This window comes from Amblyomma mixtum, chromosome 5 (assembly GCF_055824585.1).
Source record: "Amblyomma mixtum isolate Tamu chromosome 5, ASM5582458v1, whole genome shotgun sequence".
NCBI classification, from domain to species: Eukaryota; Metazoa; Arthropoda; class Arachnida; order Ixodida; family Ixodidae; genus Amblyomma; species Amblyomma mixtum.
In genome coordinates, this window is record NC_143016.1 from 4969264 (window position 1) to 4988337 (window position 19074).

Here is a 19074-nt window from a genome sequence, read left to right on the forward strand (position 1 = left end):
CCGGGTAGAAATCGCGTGGTTGTAGTTTGCCAGCCATCGTTTGTGTGATCGTCAAGAGCTAGAAGCGATAACCAGCTGCCGCCTGCAAATAAAGAGCGATAAATGAAAAGCAGCTGCCGATTTCAAACCAGACCAAAAGTTGTCTGTGCTCTCCAGCACTAGAGACTTGCGTGGATCCCGTTTCCGGATTTCTCCCAACGGCGCCCGCGAGAATCTCCCGCCATGTTGATTGGCGGCCATAATGTGTTTATCCTGAAGGCAACGCTTTCGTCCTCAAAACAAGAAAAACACCATTTGTGAGGCTACCTGGGCGCTTGTCGTTTTTATTGAAAAATTTTTACGATGAGGCTGGAGGAGCGCTTGTGCGTGTTCGCTGGTGGTGTGCACAGATATGGGCTTACTCGGTCTGCAATGGATGCGTGAAAAGGTGAGTTTCTAGCAATTTTAGTACCTCGCGAGACAAGACCCTACCCACCTCCGCTAGGCTGAGGCTTGATCTGTAGAGGTTAACAAACGCCTGTTGTCTAATGGCTGCCGTACGTCGTACCTGACTTTAAGTAAAATTTTCTCGTGAGACATTCGGCGAGCCTGCGCTTAGCGGGTGATCGCCACGCGCGCTCCAAACTTCGCGAGAAAAGACGTGATGTGATAGAGCGGCGTGTGTTTCAACCCCCGTAGCAGTTACCATGCGGTGAACTTAGTGTGAATATTCTTTATGCTAGATCAGAGCTGAACGCCTGTGTAGTTTGAGCTTCAGTGGTATAGTGGACGGTTTCAGAAGCTCGTTTTGAACGCGGCGCTGTGCCATTTCCTGGCGGTTAGATAAGAGGGTTGGTGAGAAAAAAAAAAGAAATTGAGGGGGGGGGGGGGGGGGGTTAGGTAGTTTCCATTCGAGGAACCGCACACTAAACATTTGCTCGCCTTTGTGCATGGTCCGGAAAGCGTCATGGTAAACTTATGAATCGCCTACCGTTCGGCGGTCCTACCACTAGATAGCCCGTCTAACCTCGACGGGTCGAGTATGACGATGACCCAACACATCGCCTCGCCAAGCGTCAACCGCACCGCATGCGTCGACGAGCCAAAATGTCCTCTTATTTCGTGTTCGTTTTGTGTGTCCCGGTCTCAGGTCACCTTTAGAATGCCTAAGTTGCTTGGCGCGAACTTCACTCATTTGGTGCTATTTGCAATAAATCGACATATATATTCCGATGGGGAGTTCACTCTGCACGCTGCTTCTGCTATCTCATAGCTAGCTGGTCCAATAAGCTCTAAACCGCTCATGCTAATGCATTGTTGAAGTCCCGGGCGTTGTAGTTCGTAACTGAGACTCGCAACATGAATTAACCGATGACCGCCAAGTAGGTTCTTGCTAGGCTTCCGCAACCGTTCGTCGAAAGTTACGAGTTCGTTTCTGGTCGTCCTATTGAATATCTTGCGAGCACGAACGATGTGTGAACGGTGTGAACTAAAATCGCTGGGAATAGCTGCGGAGTTTTCATGTGGTGACGTGCGCTCCGGTAGCAGCTTTATTTTCACTCGTCCTCTGCTTTTCGCGCAGTGTTAAAAGGCCGGATAGCGGTTGTCTATATCGTCGGACATGGGCGTTTTAACAATCCTGTCAGAATGTGTGTTTGAAGTGCAGGTAGAGTAGGTCACATTCAAAATGTATGTGCAGCCGCCGTAACACGCCACGTATGACTATTTAGAACTTGCTGCAATAGCATCTGGAAACCTGTTACAAGTTCTTGAGAACATGGCTAAAACAGATGGATTAATAACTAGTCTGGCTGTGAATAGAACATTAAAGTGAGCAAAGAGGCATACACTGTGTGTCTGGTGAATAGCACAGACATGCGCCTTTTAATAATGGAACTGTGAAATTTTACTTGTGCAGGTCAATATAATGCTTAGGAGCAGTATGTTAGACACAAACATGTGTGGCAGAAAATGACTGCCTGCTTGTTTTTGGGTTTTCATTTAATCTTGCATCCCTTTCATACAAACATGAAGGGATGGACCAGACTAACTTATCACTGTTCAGTGAATATTTATGAGCGGACAATTCAGTTTGAAGCATTATCCAGTAACCTTTTTGCTATTATTGTATATGAACCATGTTTCAAAACCTATGTCTGTGTGTGTGTGCTGATCCCATATGATTTTTATAGCATTTACATAGAACGCACACCAGACTCCCCGTAAGACAGACATGATGGGCCGTTCTGAATCTTGAGCTTCTCAGAAGTTGGGCATAAGAAATTGCCTAAAAATGAGATTGTGTAAGAACATACAGGCACTACCAAATGACCCAGGAATCAGGCAAACTTAAATAAGAGCAGCTTGATGGGAAATATCAAGGGCTTCCTAGGAAAAGGGCTTTTGGAAATCTCATTCAGTACCTCCAGTAAACCATTTAGTCTTGGGTTTTAATCTCCTAGTGACAACTGCTCCTTTGTCACATAGCAGGGAATGGGCCCAAAATTTTTCTAGAGAGAGCTTGCAGCTCTTATCACCCTGAAAAGAAAAAAAAAGACTGTCATTGTATTTAAAGAGCAGAGTGAGCCCAGTTACGTGGTACATGCCAAAATGTCCATTTCTGACTTTCCTTCCTGCCGGGCTGGAATGACTGCGTTTCTTTTCAGTTCATTTGTTTACTTCTGGAACAGCAAGGGTCTGTGGTGATTTGGTGTATACAAGTTGTATGGTTCATGCTGATCATGTATTTTGTCTGTAGAAAAATAATTTCCAATTTTCAGCTTATCAGAAAGCATGGCTATGTATAAGGCTGTAAACATAAATGTATTAGTGCATTGAACAGCAAGGTGTTTCTTACTCTACTGAAGAGTAGAACACAAAGCATATTGTTATGGCGTCCTGCTTGCATTTTTTGTGCACTTTTATGTACTGAAATTCAGGGCAAGCATGACTTGAACGCACTTATTCCATCTTTTGTTACACCTGAACGTGATGCTCGTGCTTAACGCGAAAACGCGCATCAAAGCAGAAGATTTACAGTACTTCCCAAAATGCTCCCAATCCGCATGTAAGTATTGGTCATACGATTGTAGCCTTTAGCAGTGAAGTTTGTAGTATTTGTTAATCATTTTATGGGGGCAGGATATATGGGGCCAAGGCTCAGTTCATTTTCAAGAGCGTATCAGTACATCGCAACCTCTGTGTGGGCAATTTTCTGCATGTGAATCTTGATTTCTGTGTCATAATTTCAAAGTTGATGCGTCCAATCCATATCATGGGATCCAGAAAATCTCTAGTAAAAGATATGTCTGTGCATGGGTCCTGCATGTACTGAAGAGCTAGTAGATGCATCTGCTTTTATGTGTGGTTTGATCAGTGTGGATGCCCTGGTCTAAATTCATGATAAACAGTTTGGTTAAAGGGACTGACAGCTAACCAGTACAAGCGCGATGCTATCGTGGAAATGAAAAGGTCTTTCCTAATATCGACTGAATCTGGCACTTGAATAGTGATGGAACAAGGATTTATAGCTTTAGTGTCACGTTGAAAACTGCATTAAAGGGACACTGAGGAGAAATTGAAGTAGACTTGCATCAACAAAATATCAGCTCCTGATTACATACTGACAACAAAGCTCTTGTAACGTAGAAAAGAGCAAGAACCAAAATACAGGTATCGCCGCCACAGGCCAAACTCGCAAGTACAAGCTTCATGACGTCATAGGACAAAACAGTGTTGCTAGAACCAATAGTTCTAGCAACACTAGGACACGAGAAGCCATGAATCACTGAGGCGCAGCAAATGCATGCGCAAATCTTCTTGACGTCGCCAGATGGCGCCACGTACCCGACAGCTACGCGCGCTCCTGCAGCGCCGGGACCAATCAGCGCCTGCATGCTCACGGTGGTATGCGGGCTCCTGGTATTCCGCTAACGGTAACAAGGTACACGGTATGCTAAAGGTGTCTATTTGCGAGAACTTCGTTGACGACTTCGAGAACGGGATCCATTGTAACGCTGGCAAAACGCCGGTGCAAACGTAAACGAAGCAACGGCCACAATAGCCGATAGATGCCTTCAACGTGCGGCCGGCGGTAGCTTTCTTTTCGGCTGCTGCTGGGCCGCACTGCTGGTTTCCAGAAATCACGGAGTCTGCGTTACGTCATGTGCACGTCATGTTTCACGTCACTTAGTCCTGTGTCGTCATAGGAGAATCTCAAGTTTGAATCAGAGCGGCGGGAAAAACTTTTTCAATTTCGAATCCAAATTTCTTAGAAATAAAGGCATCTTTCGCTGCCGGCCAAGTGGCAACAAAGCCATGAAATGCCGAACTATCGGATTTTGCTATAAAAAAAATATTAATAGAGCTCTCCTCAGTGTCCCTTTAAAAAGGCTGAAGCGGTGCTGTGGGGTGAAAGTTGGGTATTACCAGTGTATCCCATAGTGTGCTTTTTTTCCTTTCAAAAGTGTTCGTTAAATTTTGATATGGTTTGCGCACTCTCTTGAGGGTGTCTTTTGATGTAAAAAAGAAAGGTTTAAAAAGCGACGCTTCTTTCGCATCACCAAGTTTAAGTATTTCGAGTTGTCATTAGATGGTGCCACCAGGTTCTGGATTTTTCAGTTGAAGTGACAGCCATGGCCCATTAAAGCTTTCATCAGTGAGGTGTACATATTGTGCCGTACAAACAGTTTTTGGTGGCTGGGGCCCTATGAGTTTGTGGCCTTGTAGTGTCCCCTTTTGGCCGCAGCTGTGACTGCTCGTGTTATTTTCTTTTGCGCTGAAGTGTGGCTCATGGCTTCCCAATTCATCTGCTGGATGCTTGCAGGAGGTGGAGGTAGCAGCCATGCTGGCACTGGAGGGTGGCAGAGAAAGCACGTAGCGGCTGCCAATGGCCGACGGCAGGTGCCAGGCACCGCGGCTGGGCCCCAGTGGAGCTCACAGTGGCGTGCCTGGCACAGGAGCAACTTCTCTGCCTCAGCGCTTGGATGAGCGAACATGTACCTCACATGTGAGTGCAGTTAGATGGCAGTGCTTGGCTGCTTTGCTAGCAGTGTTGCCAGGAAAGTAATCTTGCTACTGTGCCCACAGTTTAGGTAGCTACGATGGCAGGGGCGCTGTGACCATTGCAGTAAGCTATGCCAGTAAGGACTCGACTCCTCAGGCTTTTTTCCTTGTATTACTTGACCACTTGGTCGTTCTACAGTTATCTGGTGTGGAGTGCTTTTTTAACTGAGGAGTTTACAATTCTAGACACCATTTTCTTTTCTTTGCCGATGGACTGAACTCTTGGTGCCAAACATGATGCAGCATGATCTAAACCCAGGAAGAGGAAATGGAAGAGGGCCACGCGGTGCTGCGCAGCTGGTGGCATGCTGGCAGCCAGACCAACAGCTCACTTTATATTGTTGCCCGAGTAACATTCCATGTCACATTGCTTCATTTTGCCTGGCCACTAAGGAGATAAAACCAGAGTGCCCCATTAAAGAGAATGAGTTTCAAGGAGCTCAAAGAGTTTTCTGGCCTACACTATTGCAGATAGTGTTTCATTTCTTCTTTTGTGTCATAGCATTGGGCACATCTGTTTTGACTAAGAGCTGTGGCTCGAAGTGCAAGTACTTGCTGGACCAGACAGCAGATATGAAACTTTTGCTCCCCATTCTGCTACGTGTTATCAACCGTGGTCAGACTAAAATGTCTCGGTCCTGCTGGCCACCAGATTAACTATATTCCATCGTGGTCAATATATGCTGCAATGTGTTAAACGTGCTATAAGCTCAGTTCATTAAGCAATGCAAGTCTAGTGGGGCTGGAATGTTGAGCATTTAGGGGTCAGGGTAGAGAACTGAGTACAGTTCTGCTTCGTTAATAATGAAACTTTGGTTCCCAGGCAAAGCTACTCATAAAGTGAGTCATCCGTAATAGCGAATTGCAGAGGGAAAAAATGATTATACACAAAAAAACACTGTGAATTTAGTCTGCTTCTGCGTGTAGTGGTGGGCTCTGAAGTAGAGATTACATGAAATCTTGGACCTCCAGGTACATCATCCTGTGTCATGAAGTGTGCAGTGCAGTAGAAGACAGTTCTTATAGCCTTTGGTGTCTGTTGGCTGTCCTTGAGAATGCGGTCACGTGGCTAGACAAATATCGCAGGAGCCATTGCAAAGACTTTTTTCTTTTTAGTAGATAAAAATGGCCAAGATCCATTCCATGAATTTTGATTGCAGAAAAGCAAAGCAAGTGCATGAACCTTTCTACGAAGATCCCTATAGCATTTTGAAAGTCTTTTTTTTTGTCCATGAGATGCGCAATGCTGTCTCATGGTGTTTTGACATGTTTCCTACAGAACCCAGTTTCAAAAAAGCAGAAATTGCATAGAGAGTTTTTTTTCCCCTGTCATTCATGCAGTACGGTGAATGGGAAGGCGCGTCGACTGTACGCCTTTGCACTTTAAAGCATGAAACCGCAAAAAGCCTTCACTCTGCAGGCATTTGAACTTTTCTCACTGGCTTTCAATGGTAAACTGCATTCAAGATACAGAAGAGGAAGCAGCTGGTTAGGATAACTTAGGTATTGCCTGTATCATTGTTCATATTAGTGCAACGAAATTACAGGTGTCCTAGTAGGCTCATTGTATTTCCGTCCTGTTCATTGTCTGGACAGCAAGTTTTCGTATTAACAAGGCAAGTTTGGTCCCAGAAAATTTGTGCATAATTGTGATCATTCTTACTGATAAGGGTCTTATTAATTGAGCATGGCTGTAATCTAAACGTTATTGCATGTTTGGGGCTCTCTGTCGCTGTAAAGCAGTAGCCTAGTTTGTTCATTTCGGACGCATTGCAGGTTATATTGAGTGTGATAGTGCTCCACAGAACTTGCCACTCTAGTGAAGGACAATCTTGCTGGTGCCTATGATGAAATGATTGGATAGCATAACCATTTTTTCCGGTCATAAGTATGTAATGGTGGTCATGTTCTTACAAAAAAACATGCTTATGCAGAGTGGCAGCCTTTGTATGTTAGTCTTAGCACTCTTCCAAAGCTTTCTGTATCGACTTGCCCATATATGTATGCGCAGTACTAAGGGCTGTGTTGGCAGTTGTCGTGAAAAAGGCGTTGCTTTGTCACCTGCTGGGGAGGTTCAGTGCAGCTGGAGACTCACGGAGGCATGTGATAAGGGGTGAAGGGAAGCTCTTTAAAGAGAGTACAAGGAGCTTTGGGTCCAATTTAGGTCCGCCTTCCTTTCAGCAAGAAATTTTCTATGATAAAGCCATGAAAAACCTAATTCAAGAAATGCTTTGTGTAAATAGGACCCCCCCCCCCTCCCCAACTGCATTCTTCAGTAGTCACCCACAACTCTTGAGGGAGCTTGAGGGTTTAATTCAAGGCAGGTTCATTCAAAGGGGCCCAGGTTGTCAAAGCTTTTAAAAGGTAATATGACATGCGCTATATTCTCTGATGCTCCTGGCACATTCTTTTAACTGTAACTTTAACTGTAACTTTAACTGTAACTTTTGTAATGTCCTGTAATAATGCATGAAACTCTCTGCAGCGTCACCTGAGGGCCCGGAGCAACAGCAGTGCCAGCAGCGAGGCGAGCAGTGATGCGTCGTCTTGTTCTTCTTCGTCTTCATCGTCATCATCATGTTCCTCCACATCCTCCAGCTCATGCTCATCAGCCAGCTGCTCAGACGAGGAAAGCAGCTCTCTTCCGGCTAATTGCGAGTTCGCTATTGTACGCCAGCCAGAGCAGACACATGATCCACTCAAGCTTCGGATTGCCGCTCGGCGAGTTTCCAAAGCTGAGGATTCAGCCTGTGCAGCAATGTCAGCTGGTGGCAGTGGCTCGGCTAGTGGCTCATCTGCGGTGCGGCTCCGCATAAAACAGCGCAAGAGCCGGAGGCGGAGGCGTTCGCGGAGTCCCGCGGAGGGGGAAGGGCTGCGCCAGCCGCGCTGTTCTTGCATGGAGAAGAGAAAAGGAAAGGTGAGCATCCACCGAGGACTTGCTTACTTGGATTAAGGATAGTTGCCGGGCCAGTTGGTACATGATCACACCGTAAAACAGCGAGCTTACTTGGAGTATACATCGTTTTGTTGCTGTCACAGCTGCTGTTGTTGCAAGCTTAAAGGGACATTGCGGCGTATTCGAGGCTGCTAATTTTAGCTTTCTACTAGGTTCTTTGTGTTGGGTGGATGTCAGTTAAAAAAATAATGACAGAAATTGGTGCTCAGAAACCTGAGTTATTCAATTTGTGGTACAGAATACAAGCAAATGAAAACTTCGGATTTCAGACCTATTCCTTTGCCCATTTCACGCTTGTAGTGGCTTTTTGGGTGCTTTGAATTGGAACACTGCCTGCTGATGATGTACAGGAACAGGGTTGCCGTTGGTGGCTACTTTGCGCCAAACTGGCTACTTTTGAAACCTGTCTGGCGACGGAAATTTTAGATTGGCTACCTGGCTACTTCCTGGCTACTTTGAACTTTTATTTTGGCGCATTTACTAGCCATTTTTTTTTAAACTTGAACCATCCTAGCCGCAAGGGTCGGTGAGCATCGAGGCATCCCCACGCACGGCTAGGGTAGCTATGTAGCTTACATGCGCGCGCAGAGCGACGCTGAATAAGGGACATCTCCAGGGAAAAGATTTCATTAGGTCAAGGAGCCGTGATAGACCGCTGCTTCCAGTTCTTGAGGTAAATGCAGAGACAAGTCCTGCAGCGGCTTCGCATTTCAGAAGCTGCATGCCATCAATCCTGATGACAAAGAAAACACGAAGGACAGCGAAGGCACACTAAAGCTGCCACTGCATTTTTTATGGGAGTTCCTCCATCGAGCTGCAGTCAGAAATGCGGCGACTGCAAACAATGGCATTACATTGATCACTCATCATGTTTGAGTTTGTGGCACACAGTGGCCGGATCTTACAAAGACACTTGCGGCGAATGGCCTTTTCCATACCTGGCTCAATAAGGCACAAAATTTTGTCACTCTGAGTTTCCAACTCAGATGCTGAGCAAGTGTTCTCCTGTGATAACTTGTTAAAAAAAAAGTGCGCAACAATATGATGCTCCACTGCATTACAGTGGTTACACAAATCAAGTTCACCCTACGGCTTCAAGGCTAAAACAGCTTGTGTCCTACTGGGTTGTTGGATAGAATGTTACAAAATGACTCGCAAGATCACACTATCTATGCACACAGAGCACTTAATAATTCATCTATTCGCAATATACCTGCGCTTTGAAAACCAAGAAAAATTTCAAAAATTTTGTGCTCTTTATTCTGTTTCTTGCGTTGATTTAAAATGCTAACAGTTATTGTTCTTCGATAAAAGTCAGATTCGTAATATCGGATCTATTCTATTTGGCTACAAATTTGGTGCCAAGATTGAATGGCATAACTACTTTTGGCTACTTTCAGCTCACGTTTTGGCTCCTTTTAAAATATTCCCAACGTCAACCCTGTACAGGAAGCTTGCACATCTTGATGGTTTGACCAAGACACCCTGCTGCTGTTCTTTTTGATGCTGCGGTTACCATGCTTACAACAGCCACATGGGTTTCACGCCAGCAAGCAGATGCTTTCGAGCTTTCGTTCTCGTGTCATTTCTAATTATTGCAAGCTTCCACGACTTTATCGGTAAACGCGAGCTCCTGTGACGCTATGAAGAGGGCGAGGCAAAGGCTTGTGGGGGCTGTATTTGTTATGTCGTGCAGCAGTAACGTTGCATATTGGGGTAGTCCGGTAGTGGGAGTCGAGTTTGCCCATTCAAATGAGCTGGTCAAGTGCTGCACTGTTCATTAATCATGGGCTCACTGCAGTGAGGAGAAGGTAAAAGGCCATTGGCAGCTCACATGCGCGAGATGAAGTAATTGTGCCAACAGATAGTGCAGTTCAGGTCTAGCAGACACCAGTGAACTACCAACTTATAGTTCGGGCTGGTGCAGTAAGCAAAGCTTAATACCTTCCAACCTAGCTGCACCTCCATAAGCATAAGAGTATGAACTTCATCGCTGTACATCAGAATGACTGCAGAGAAACATTGATGCACAGCAAGGAGGTTAGGTAATAGTGTCACCTCATTTAATGCTAACCCACATGCTTCAGCGTCACCGTTAGTGCAACTGGACCACAGTCTAATTTGAGAGGTGTCGAGAGGTTAAGGAGAAACTCTCCAGCCATCAAGTACAGAGTGTACACTCAGCCAGTCACTGAGCCAGCAACCAGTTGCATATTGTTTGTCGCAATCGCTGCCAAAAAATTGCCGCTGCAAGCTTTAGGAATTTTGAATTCTGGAGCTGAATAAAATACAGTAAAACCTTGATAGTGTGAACACGGTTAATTTGATATCCCAAACAATTAAAAGAATTTCTGCATGGCTGTAATTTCTATTGCAAATTTGACTGGATAGTTCGAAGTGGCTGCTTGCACCAGCCCAGTTAATTCTAAGATCTTGGGTGCTACGTGGGAATTCCTGATCTCGTTTTTGCCGCAAACCGGTGGAGCTGCGACCCCCTCGTAGCTGCGAGGTGGTGACGCCTAGCGATGCTGACGCTTGATGTGTGAAGGGCCCCAGCTCAAATACTCCCAGCACAAAACCACTCTATGGTATGGCATGCGAACCGCAAAAATGTGTGCCTGATCTTGTCCAGCAACGTGATCCTTCTTGCTCTGTGTCCATGACGGGTTAACTGCACCCAGCGCCGGCTTGCGCCATTTCTTTGAGTGGTGTGTCGGGGTTGGAGGGTTAGTTTACCGGCATCGCTTATTACTTTAGTGGGGTCGCGTGTGAGTCGACCTTTTTTCGGAAAAACAACCATGCGATATAGGGGGTCGGCATAAGGTAGTTTTAGACGAGTGGCGGGTAGTACCTGCCCCGTGCCGGCATTCGTTTATGGCACAATGCGTGGGGCTCCAGGCATCATAAAAAATTGTGAATTAGTGTGAAAATTGGTTCTGCTAAATAAAATTTGAATTGAGCGCTGCTTGCCTGTTTCAATTACGCTGGTGGTCGCTTCCTTGGACGAGTGATTGGTATCACAAGAGCGAACTTCTGATAACCTTTGAGGTGTGTGTGGAGCTGGGATCGAAAACTACAGGGCTGTTTGTAGTTTTGTTTGCCGCTCTAGTCATTCGGGCTCCACATGAGTATGGAAGACCGGATTGAGTGCTGTTTTTTACTTTTGGTTTGGTTCAGTCTGGTTTATGGGGTTTAACGTCCCAAAGCGACTAAGGCTATGAGAGACGGCGTAGTGGAGGGCTCCGGAAATTTCGACCACCTGGGGTTCTTTAACGTGCACTGACATCGCACAGTACACGGGCCTCTACAATTTCTCCTCCTAAGAAATTCAACCGCCGCGGCCGGGATCGAACCGGCGTCTTTCGGGTCAGCAGCCGAGCACCATAACCACTGGGCCACCGCGGAGGCGTTTTTTTTTTTTTTACTTTTTTACTTTTGATCTTCATTACATCTGTTGATCTCCGAGTTCGATATATCTAATGTGTAATTTGTTAGAGAAAATTACAATTATATATTTTACATGTGTGTGCTAGAGGAATTCGATATAAAACATAATTCACTCTATCCACGTTCATTATATTCTCGTTTGACTGTCCTTGACGCTTTCTTGCAGTGTTCTCAGTTTGAACAGTGGCCAGGAAACACGTGGAAAGTTCTCTGCAGTGCAACATACATGCGGGATACTGCTGTTGGATCTAACCATGATAAAAAGTGCTGCAAAAGCCTCTGTTGAGAGCAGAAGTAAGAGATCTCTGTGCAGCACATGCCGAGCCATGCCGCACTGCATGTGGGTGCCACCTATGATGCACTCCTGGTGCTGAGACCGATGTAGCATGCCATAATCGACACCAGGAGTGCTTTGTCAGGCGGCACCTGCATGCAGTGTGGCATGATTCGACATGCACTGGGTGAGGGGTCTCTTACTTTTGCTATGATGGTACTATCGGAGACAAAAGTGGCATACTCCACGCGGCCGGAGCCGGAGCAACAGAAAACTGCATTGCAACGCCATCTGCAGGCAGCATCTCGGACCCAGACAGCCAATGCGTGACCTTTATTATCAGCAGGCATGTCGCTTGGCTCGTTTCAATGTTTCGTGCTTTTGCTCGCCAAAATGCTGAGCGGCGCCGCAGCAGTAGCAGTCTGGCGGCCCTTTTTTCATTTTGTGTCTTCTTTTTTTCAACGCGCGTTCAAGATATGGCTTGAGAGCCGGCGCGTGCACCGTCATGATGTGATCAAATGCCCGCGCTTGCGTGGCTAACTTGTAGTTGAAGCAGCGCATTTTTGAAACCATGAAACGAGCCAAGCGACATGCCTGCTTATAATAAAGGTCACAGATTGGCTATCTGGGTCCGAGATGCCGCCTGTAGATGGCGTTGCAACGCAGTTTTCCGCTGCTCCGGCTCCCGCTGCGTGGAGTATACCACTTTTGTCCCCGATAGTACATCATAACTTCAGGTGTAACCCTTTTACGAGCAGCTTTCTTGTACGGAGGCAATAGATTGCTTTGTGGCTGCTCTCTGTAGAAATGGTCTGTATACTCTGTCACATAGCTGTATTTTTAAACTGAAATTTTTCAGTGGGAAGTGCACTTCTCATAACTTAGCAAAAAATTTTATTTTGAGCAGTTTACATGCAAATTGCAACCTTCAGTAGTGGCCAGTTCACTCTTGCAGATGATGTTGACCCATGGCAGTTTGTTATACAAGGTCTGTGCTGTTTGCATGCAGATGGCGGATCAAGATCCCTCCACATGCAGCTACACGTCTTCTTCCCGCAAGACCTCGCGCTCGTGCAGCAGCTCTCGTTCATCAAGCAGTGGTTCATCAAGTTCTGGATCAAGCTCAAGCTCCGGTTCTAATTCTGGTTCAGGTTCTGGCTCAAGCTCGGGGTCTAGTTCGAGCTCGGGCAGTTCCTCAAGCTCTTCGGACTCGGAAAGCTCATGCAGTGTGTCAGATTATTCGTCCTGCCGCACGCCCGTCAAGTCCTCTGGATATCGTGCGTATCAGAGCAGTGACACTGGGATTTCATCTCCCTTTCGGCCCTGCACAAAGGCTGAAACAAGTTCTACTGCTGCAGTCACGTCAGACATCACAGGAAATGTGGAGAAGCCTGCCTCAGCAGCAAGTGACTGCGCCACGGTAGTTGGGCAGCCCTTGCCTTACCTGAACATGGATGCACCAGCAAATGTTTCACCTGACAGTGGGATCCAGTCTTGTGGAGAGTCTCCACAACGTGTGAGCTGTCATGGTGATTCCCCACATCGTGGTAGCTGCCGTGAAGATTCACCTGCACACACGAGTTGCCATGATGAGGAAATTGACAAGAAACGTGTTATGCAGGAGGAGCTAGCTCCTGCTGCTTGCAGTGATCCAGTGCTCACAGACACCCTTGACAAGTCGCCTGGGGTTCCTCGCCTGGAGCAGTGCAAGTTGCCTGATGTGAACAGAGTGCAAGACAAGAAGCAGTGCGCACCTGGCAGTGAACTGGACCCTGTGGCTGACACTGTCAAGGCTGCAGAGAGTCTGTGCAGAGTGCTGCATGTCACTGACACTTCTGAGAAGTCGCCACGCATAGGTTCAGGCCTCACAGAGACAGCAGTCTCATCACCTGTGCAGCGTGTACCTAGGTGCTTCGAAAATTCACAAGAGTCTGACATTTGTGGAAGTGAAACAAAAAGGTACCGCTCTTGTGAATTGCCAGCTAAATCTCTGGTGGAACAGGTTTCTTCATTGGATGAAGTCAGTGGAAAGACAGAAGTGTTCAAGGATCTGACACCACCCCCACCACAGCTAACACCTCCACGCTTGGACTGTATGGTTCTGGAGCCAGTTCAAAGTTCTGGCTGCAGTCAAAGCAAAAGTGTCAGTATTGACAGTGAAAAAGAAGAAAGACTTAAAAGCCAGTGTCCCCCTGTCCTGTCTTGTTCCTCGAGCAATGGGAAACGCGACAGGAAGGTCAGCAGCCGGGAGAGGAAAGTTGCAGAGGAGGTCAGTGCCGTGTCACCACCACGGCTCAGAAGAAGGAGACGAGATGGGGAGGAACCAGCCATTGTGAAGAGTGCACCAGTCAGAACAAGGGACCTGAGGCCATCTAGGGCAGAGAGGCCACCTGTAAATTCCAGCACAAGGCCACTGCGAAGTGCTACTTTAAAAGCCAGTGCACGAAGCCGCGGAAAAGCGGAGAGTGGAGACAGCGAACTGCACCAGCTTGTGCAGAGGGTGCACGACTCAATTAGCACACAGTTTCATGACACAGCGGGGGCATCGAGCGACTTTGAAACGACAGCAGATGGTGAGGAAGCTGCTGTGAAGAGGAAAGGTGCTGAACAGGAGATGGTAGAAGAGGGCCCCGGTGAAATAAAGACTGCCCCATCGCCACATCCGCTTGTGTCAGCACAAGACGGCAGGGAGAATCCTGATGTGAATAACTCTGAGAATGCAGAGCTTGCAGTTAAGAAGAGTGAAGAAAAGCTGATATCTGGGCGCAAAAGGGGGCGACCCAAGTTGAATATTGCAAAGAAGTCAGCTGCTGTAAAAGTGGAAAAGCCAGTTTTACGGCAAACACGAAAGGAAAAATATGAGCAAGATGCCGGTGTGGACACGACTCCAGTGCCAGAGGTGAAGAGTGATGTGCCAGACTTGAAGCCATGCCTGAGCAGCTCGGTGAAACAGGAGGATATGTCTGATGCACGCAAGACTTGCCTCGAGGGTGTACCAGTAAAGACGAGCGCTGATGTGGTGGAGACGAGGAAGAATAGAGTGTCTGCGAAAAAGGAGGGCACCGATGTGTCTGTTGACATGGATGCTTTGCTTCGCGAATGCAACATTGAGGAGCAGACACATCTGCTCCACATGTACCAGCGGAAAATGAAGAAGAAGAGGTTTGTGCAGCAACCACTGCGTCATACCCGCCGCAGCAGTCTGCGGAAGTCTGCACGTCTAGCGGCCACTATGACCTGCGAGTCAGTGGATGCTCTGATTGATGCACTGTCTTCCGTCTTCATATCAAAGCAGGCATCACTGCATATTGCGAACATTGACGATGTCCCTGCAATTTTCAAGCCGGTGAAATACTTGCGCCCAAAGCGCACTTCCGAAAGGCCGCTGAGGCAGTTGAGCAGTGCTGGCAAGGCCGAGGTTCGAAAGATAGACAGAGACGAAGTGAAGGCAGTGCCTGGGAAGAAAGGGAAAGTGAAAAAGCAGGTGCAACAACCTCCTTCAATAACATCAGAGCCCCCTCCAGATATGCTGACACCTCCATCAGGGGATCGTTGCCTACCCCTCAAAAAGCGACATTGTCTTCTTAGTGAAGACAAAAGTCAAGAAACAGATAGTGATAAAGAGCCCAAACCTCTGGACACAGCCGATAAGGGCCAGAGTAAGCATACAGTCACAGCTTTGATAACTGAAGATGTTACCAAGAACACCAGCAGCCCACCTGAAGCCATGCCAACCTTGCCACGATGTGAAATGCCTGTCCTTACTAAAGCAGCAAAGAAGGCTATGTACCCCATTGTAACATTAGAACCACTTGTTCAGGATGTCAGGGGGTTGAAGAAGAAATCTGCATCAAAGGGTAGGAAGCAGAAACCACATTCGATGGCAAGGAGAAGGCTTTGCAACCAGAACAACGCCACCGTACCTCCTGCTGATGACACTATTGAGAGCTGCATTCAGAAGTTCAACGAGGCACTCGACTCAGCCAAGCTGAACGAAAAGTCGCGGTCCAGATCGAAGTCGCCAACTAAGCTGAGCCAGAGCCTTGATTCAAGCCATCAGATGCAGGCAGAAAGTGGGCCTAAATCACCGCTCGAGACACACTGCAAATCCCATTCTAAGTTGCAGCCTAAGAGGGGGCCTACTTCCCAGCCAGAATCCGAGCCTGAATTGCCTACTGAGTCCCATGACGAATCCCAGACGGAATCAATGACAGAATCCCACCTTGAATCTCAGCCTGAACCTCAGCTCGAGGTTCAGCCTGTGTGTTCACGTGAGCCCCAGGTTGTATTCCAGCCTGAAGACCAAGCAGAGACACAGCCAGCTGCACATCTGGCTGATGATGATGATGACATTCCGCTGTCTGCATTGGTTGCTCAGCAAACGGATGGTTGCGACGATGGAGAAGCAGTCATGCTTGTTGAAGATGACAGTGACCCTGAAAACCCCTTGAAGAAAATATCCCTTTTGAAGCAGAAGCAACAGAAACTGCTTAAAGCTGTTGAACGAGCGCGTCGATCAAAAGAACGTGTGAGCAGTAATTTGCCTGCAGAGGACGAACCAATGGGCATTGTCAAGAAGCATCGGAAGCGAAAGATGAGGAACAGGACTGGCTTCGTAAAGGTCAAGCGAAGAAGGGTCGCAGCGAAAAGTAGTCTTGTTGCCGCATCTGCCTGTGATGATACAGTAGACAGTGCTGCTGATGAAATTGAGGGATCGACAGAGGCTAAGGAGCTGCCGACAGACATTACCACGGCAGTGGATGGTTCCATTGTACAAGTCAGCCAAGAACTTGGTGATGCTTGTGAAGTGGACGATCAGTCTAAACCATCAGAGAATAGTGAAGCTGGTGCCAGCGATGAGGTGGAAACAGTCAAGAAGGGATTAGGAACTGCTGCTAAAAGTGGCAGCAGGTCTGAGGAGACCAGTGGATGCTGTAGTGACAACAAAGGTGAGGCAGGCAACCACAGAGAGGAAGGTGAGAAGGTAGAAGCAAATGATGGGTCTAAGTTGGACGGCAATACTAAGGCAGAAAATAAACCAAGCGGAGAAAGTGATTCCAGTGCACCCACAACCAAAAAAGCCGCCAGCAGAGGCAGACAGGTAGGCAAGGCAAGGCCTGACGTAGGAAAAGACAGTGATGACAAAGTGGACAAAGAAGGCACAACTGCTGCAGCTGATGATGGACTGAAAGCAGAGGAAGTACCAGCAGCAGAGCAAGCTAAAGTCCCAGCCAAGGCGAAAACTGCCAGAAAATTCAAAGGGAGGAAGAAAAGCAGAGTAGTCAAAAACCTAAAAACCAATCAAAAAGAGGATCCTCCACTCACAAGTGGTAAAGAGATTGGGATTGAAATGGAAGAAAGCAGTAAAAAGAATGATGGCAAAACTGGCAGCAAGGCAAAAGAAAGTGGCAAAGACAGTGAGACAAAAGTGAGTGCTGAAGTCGACCAGATGGATCAAATAGCTGAGGAGGTTGAAAAAAACGTAAAAAATGTAAGGCTGCCTCAACAACGGAGGAAAAGCGGGCCAAAAAAGAAAATTTTGAAGTCCAGCAAAGCCAAAAACAAAAAGCCAATCAAGCCAGAGCCCTGTGAGCCTAATACAAGTGCTGACGTGGATGAATTAGGTGAGTTTTATTTAATGTGCTTTTCTTTTTGTGTTAAGAAGGTTGCGTAGACAAATTTCTGGCTTTTGCTCTAAAGCTATTCATGGAACAGAAATGGTATTCTTTTCATTTAATTACAAGATTTCCTGAAGTATTAAGTCTCCTGTTTCAGCCGTGCAAAATGGTAGCAAGCAGTGGTTAAAAACTTTTAGTGGACTAGACATACTTCATTACTTTTTTGGCAATTAGTGCAAGCATGAGATGGATTACTTCAACTTGCTTTGCAGAAAAGTGGTGAATGATATGCTGCAAAGTATAAAAGACATTGAGAGAGATCTTGGCACGAAACAATACAAATAAAGACTGTAGTTCTCACAATGGTAGCATTTTTGTTTTGTTGTAGTGGCAGCTCTTTCTTATTCAGCAGATTGATAGAAGATTTATCAGGCTCCCCCTTTTTTTTGATCATGTTCATAAAATGCTTTGTTGTCATGCTCTTTAGGAGCTCTTACTTCGTATTTTCAGGACTATATTGTGGTGTGTGTTGTTATGTTCTGTCGACACAGTGTGGTGAGCATGATTTTTTTGACTGCAGGCTCAGCAAGATTCACAGTCATGAAAAAACTTGTTGACATAGAAACTTCACTGCTTTAGTATTGCATATTGTATCCACAGCATTAAGCTCTCGTCAGTTTAGTCACATGTAATCATTTTGTGCCACTTGCAAGGAAGGCATATTGTCAGGGCGCTAATAGATGTAGTCATCTCTTTGCAGAAATAACAGAGAATGAAGCTGCCGACGACAATGTACAAGAAGCCCTTGAGGAGCCATTGCCAGTTGACACCATTGCCGAGGCGATCGAAGCAGTGGTTATAGCCGGTGCAAAAAGGAAGGTGGGAAGACCGGTGAAGGCCAAATCCAAGGCCAGAATGCTGGCTGCAGCAAAACGCAAGGCCAAGATACTGAAAGAGGCTCCCAAAAGTAAGAAGTTTAAGCTGAAAAAGCAAGCTGTATCCCTGTTGGCTCCGACTTCAGACAGCGAATTGTCATCGTGCACAATGCCATGTGTGGCTTCCCCATCCTGTACATCAGCTGCATCACTTTCCTCCACCTTTTGTGCCTCATCTGGTTTGGGAGCAACGAACGCATGTGGCAAGCCGCCAAAAAAGAAGACTAAGATGGACAGCAACTCGGAGAAGGCTTCATCTTCAATAAGCAGGTATGAGCTTTAACTAGACACCTGGGAATATTCGATAGTTTTGAGTATTTGATTGAATAGTAAAGTATTCAAGATTTGATTTGATCTGAATGTTTGGTATTCGAAATTTCAAGGTATTGTTCGCGAGCGAATAATGTTTCGGAGCTCTTGCTGCGTGTGGTTTCGGTATGGTATATTTCCTCTGGGATGGCACTGTGGCACACGTCTAGCCAAAGCGCCGACTGTGCACTGCGTGCCTGCGCTCCTGTGCGAATGCAGCCCAGTTCACGAATGCGCAAAGAGGCAGAAACTACATTTGAGTAAGAAAGGGTCGCGCAGCAGCGGCCATGCAAGCTCTTCCCTACCGCCCTCCAGGGAACACGGCGATGATAGCGCTTGGCACCCAAGGCTGTATCCAAAGCCACCTCACGGATTTTGCCACGCTGGTTTCTTGTGGAGTTTTCACCGCTTTCGCTTCACAATACTATTTTTTTTTTTATCAAACTTTGAGAGGTTTTGCTGGGAAAAACCTTCTGAGCAGCCAGAATTCTA

The 19074-nt window shown here is 46.7% G+C and overlaps 1 protein-coding gene across 2 annotated transcripts in view; it reads left to right on the plus strand.

Moving 5' to 3' along the window:
* Window positions 1-213: 213 nt before the first annotated feature.
* ash1 (histone-lysine N-methyltransferase ash1) overlaps window positions 214-19074 on the plus strand; it is a 67457-nt gene continuing 48596 nt past the window's right edge. For both annotated transcript variants that reach the window (XM_089543151.1, XM_089543152.1), the window contains exons 1-5: window positions 214-427; window positions 4805-4987; window positions 7529-7960; window positions 12730-17344; window positions 18099-18543. In XM_089543151.1, the coding sequence (XP_089399277.1) occupies window positions 4868-4987; window positions 7529-7960; window positions 12730-17344; window positions 18099-18543 (5612 nt within the window). In that variant the 5' untranslated portion in view covers window positions 214-427; window positions 4805-4867. The remainder of the gene's footprint in view (window positions 428-4804; window positions 4988-7528; window positions 7961-12729; window positions 17345-18098; window positions 18544-19074) is intronic.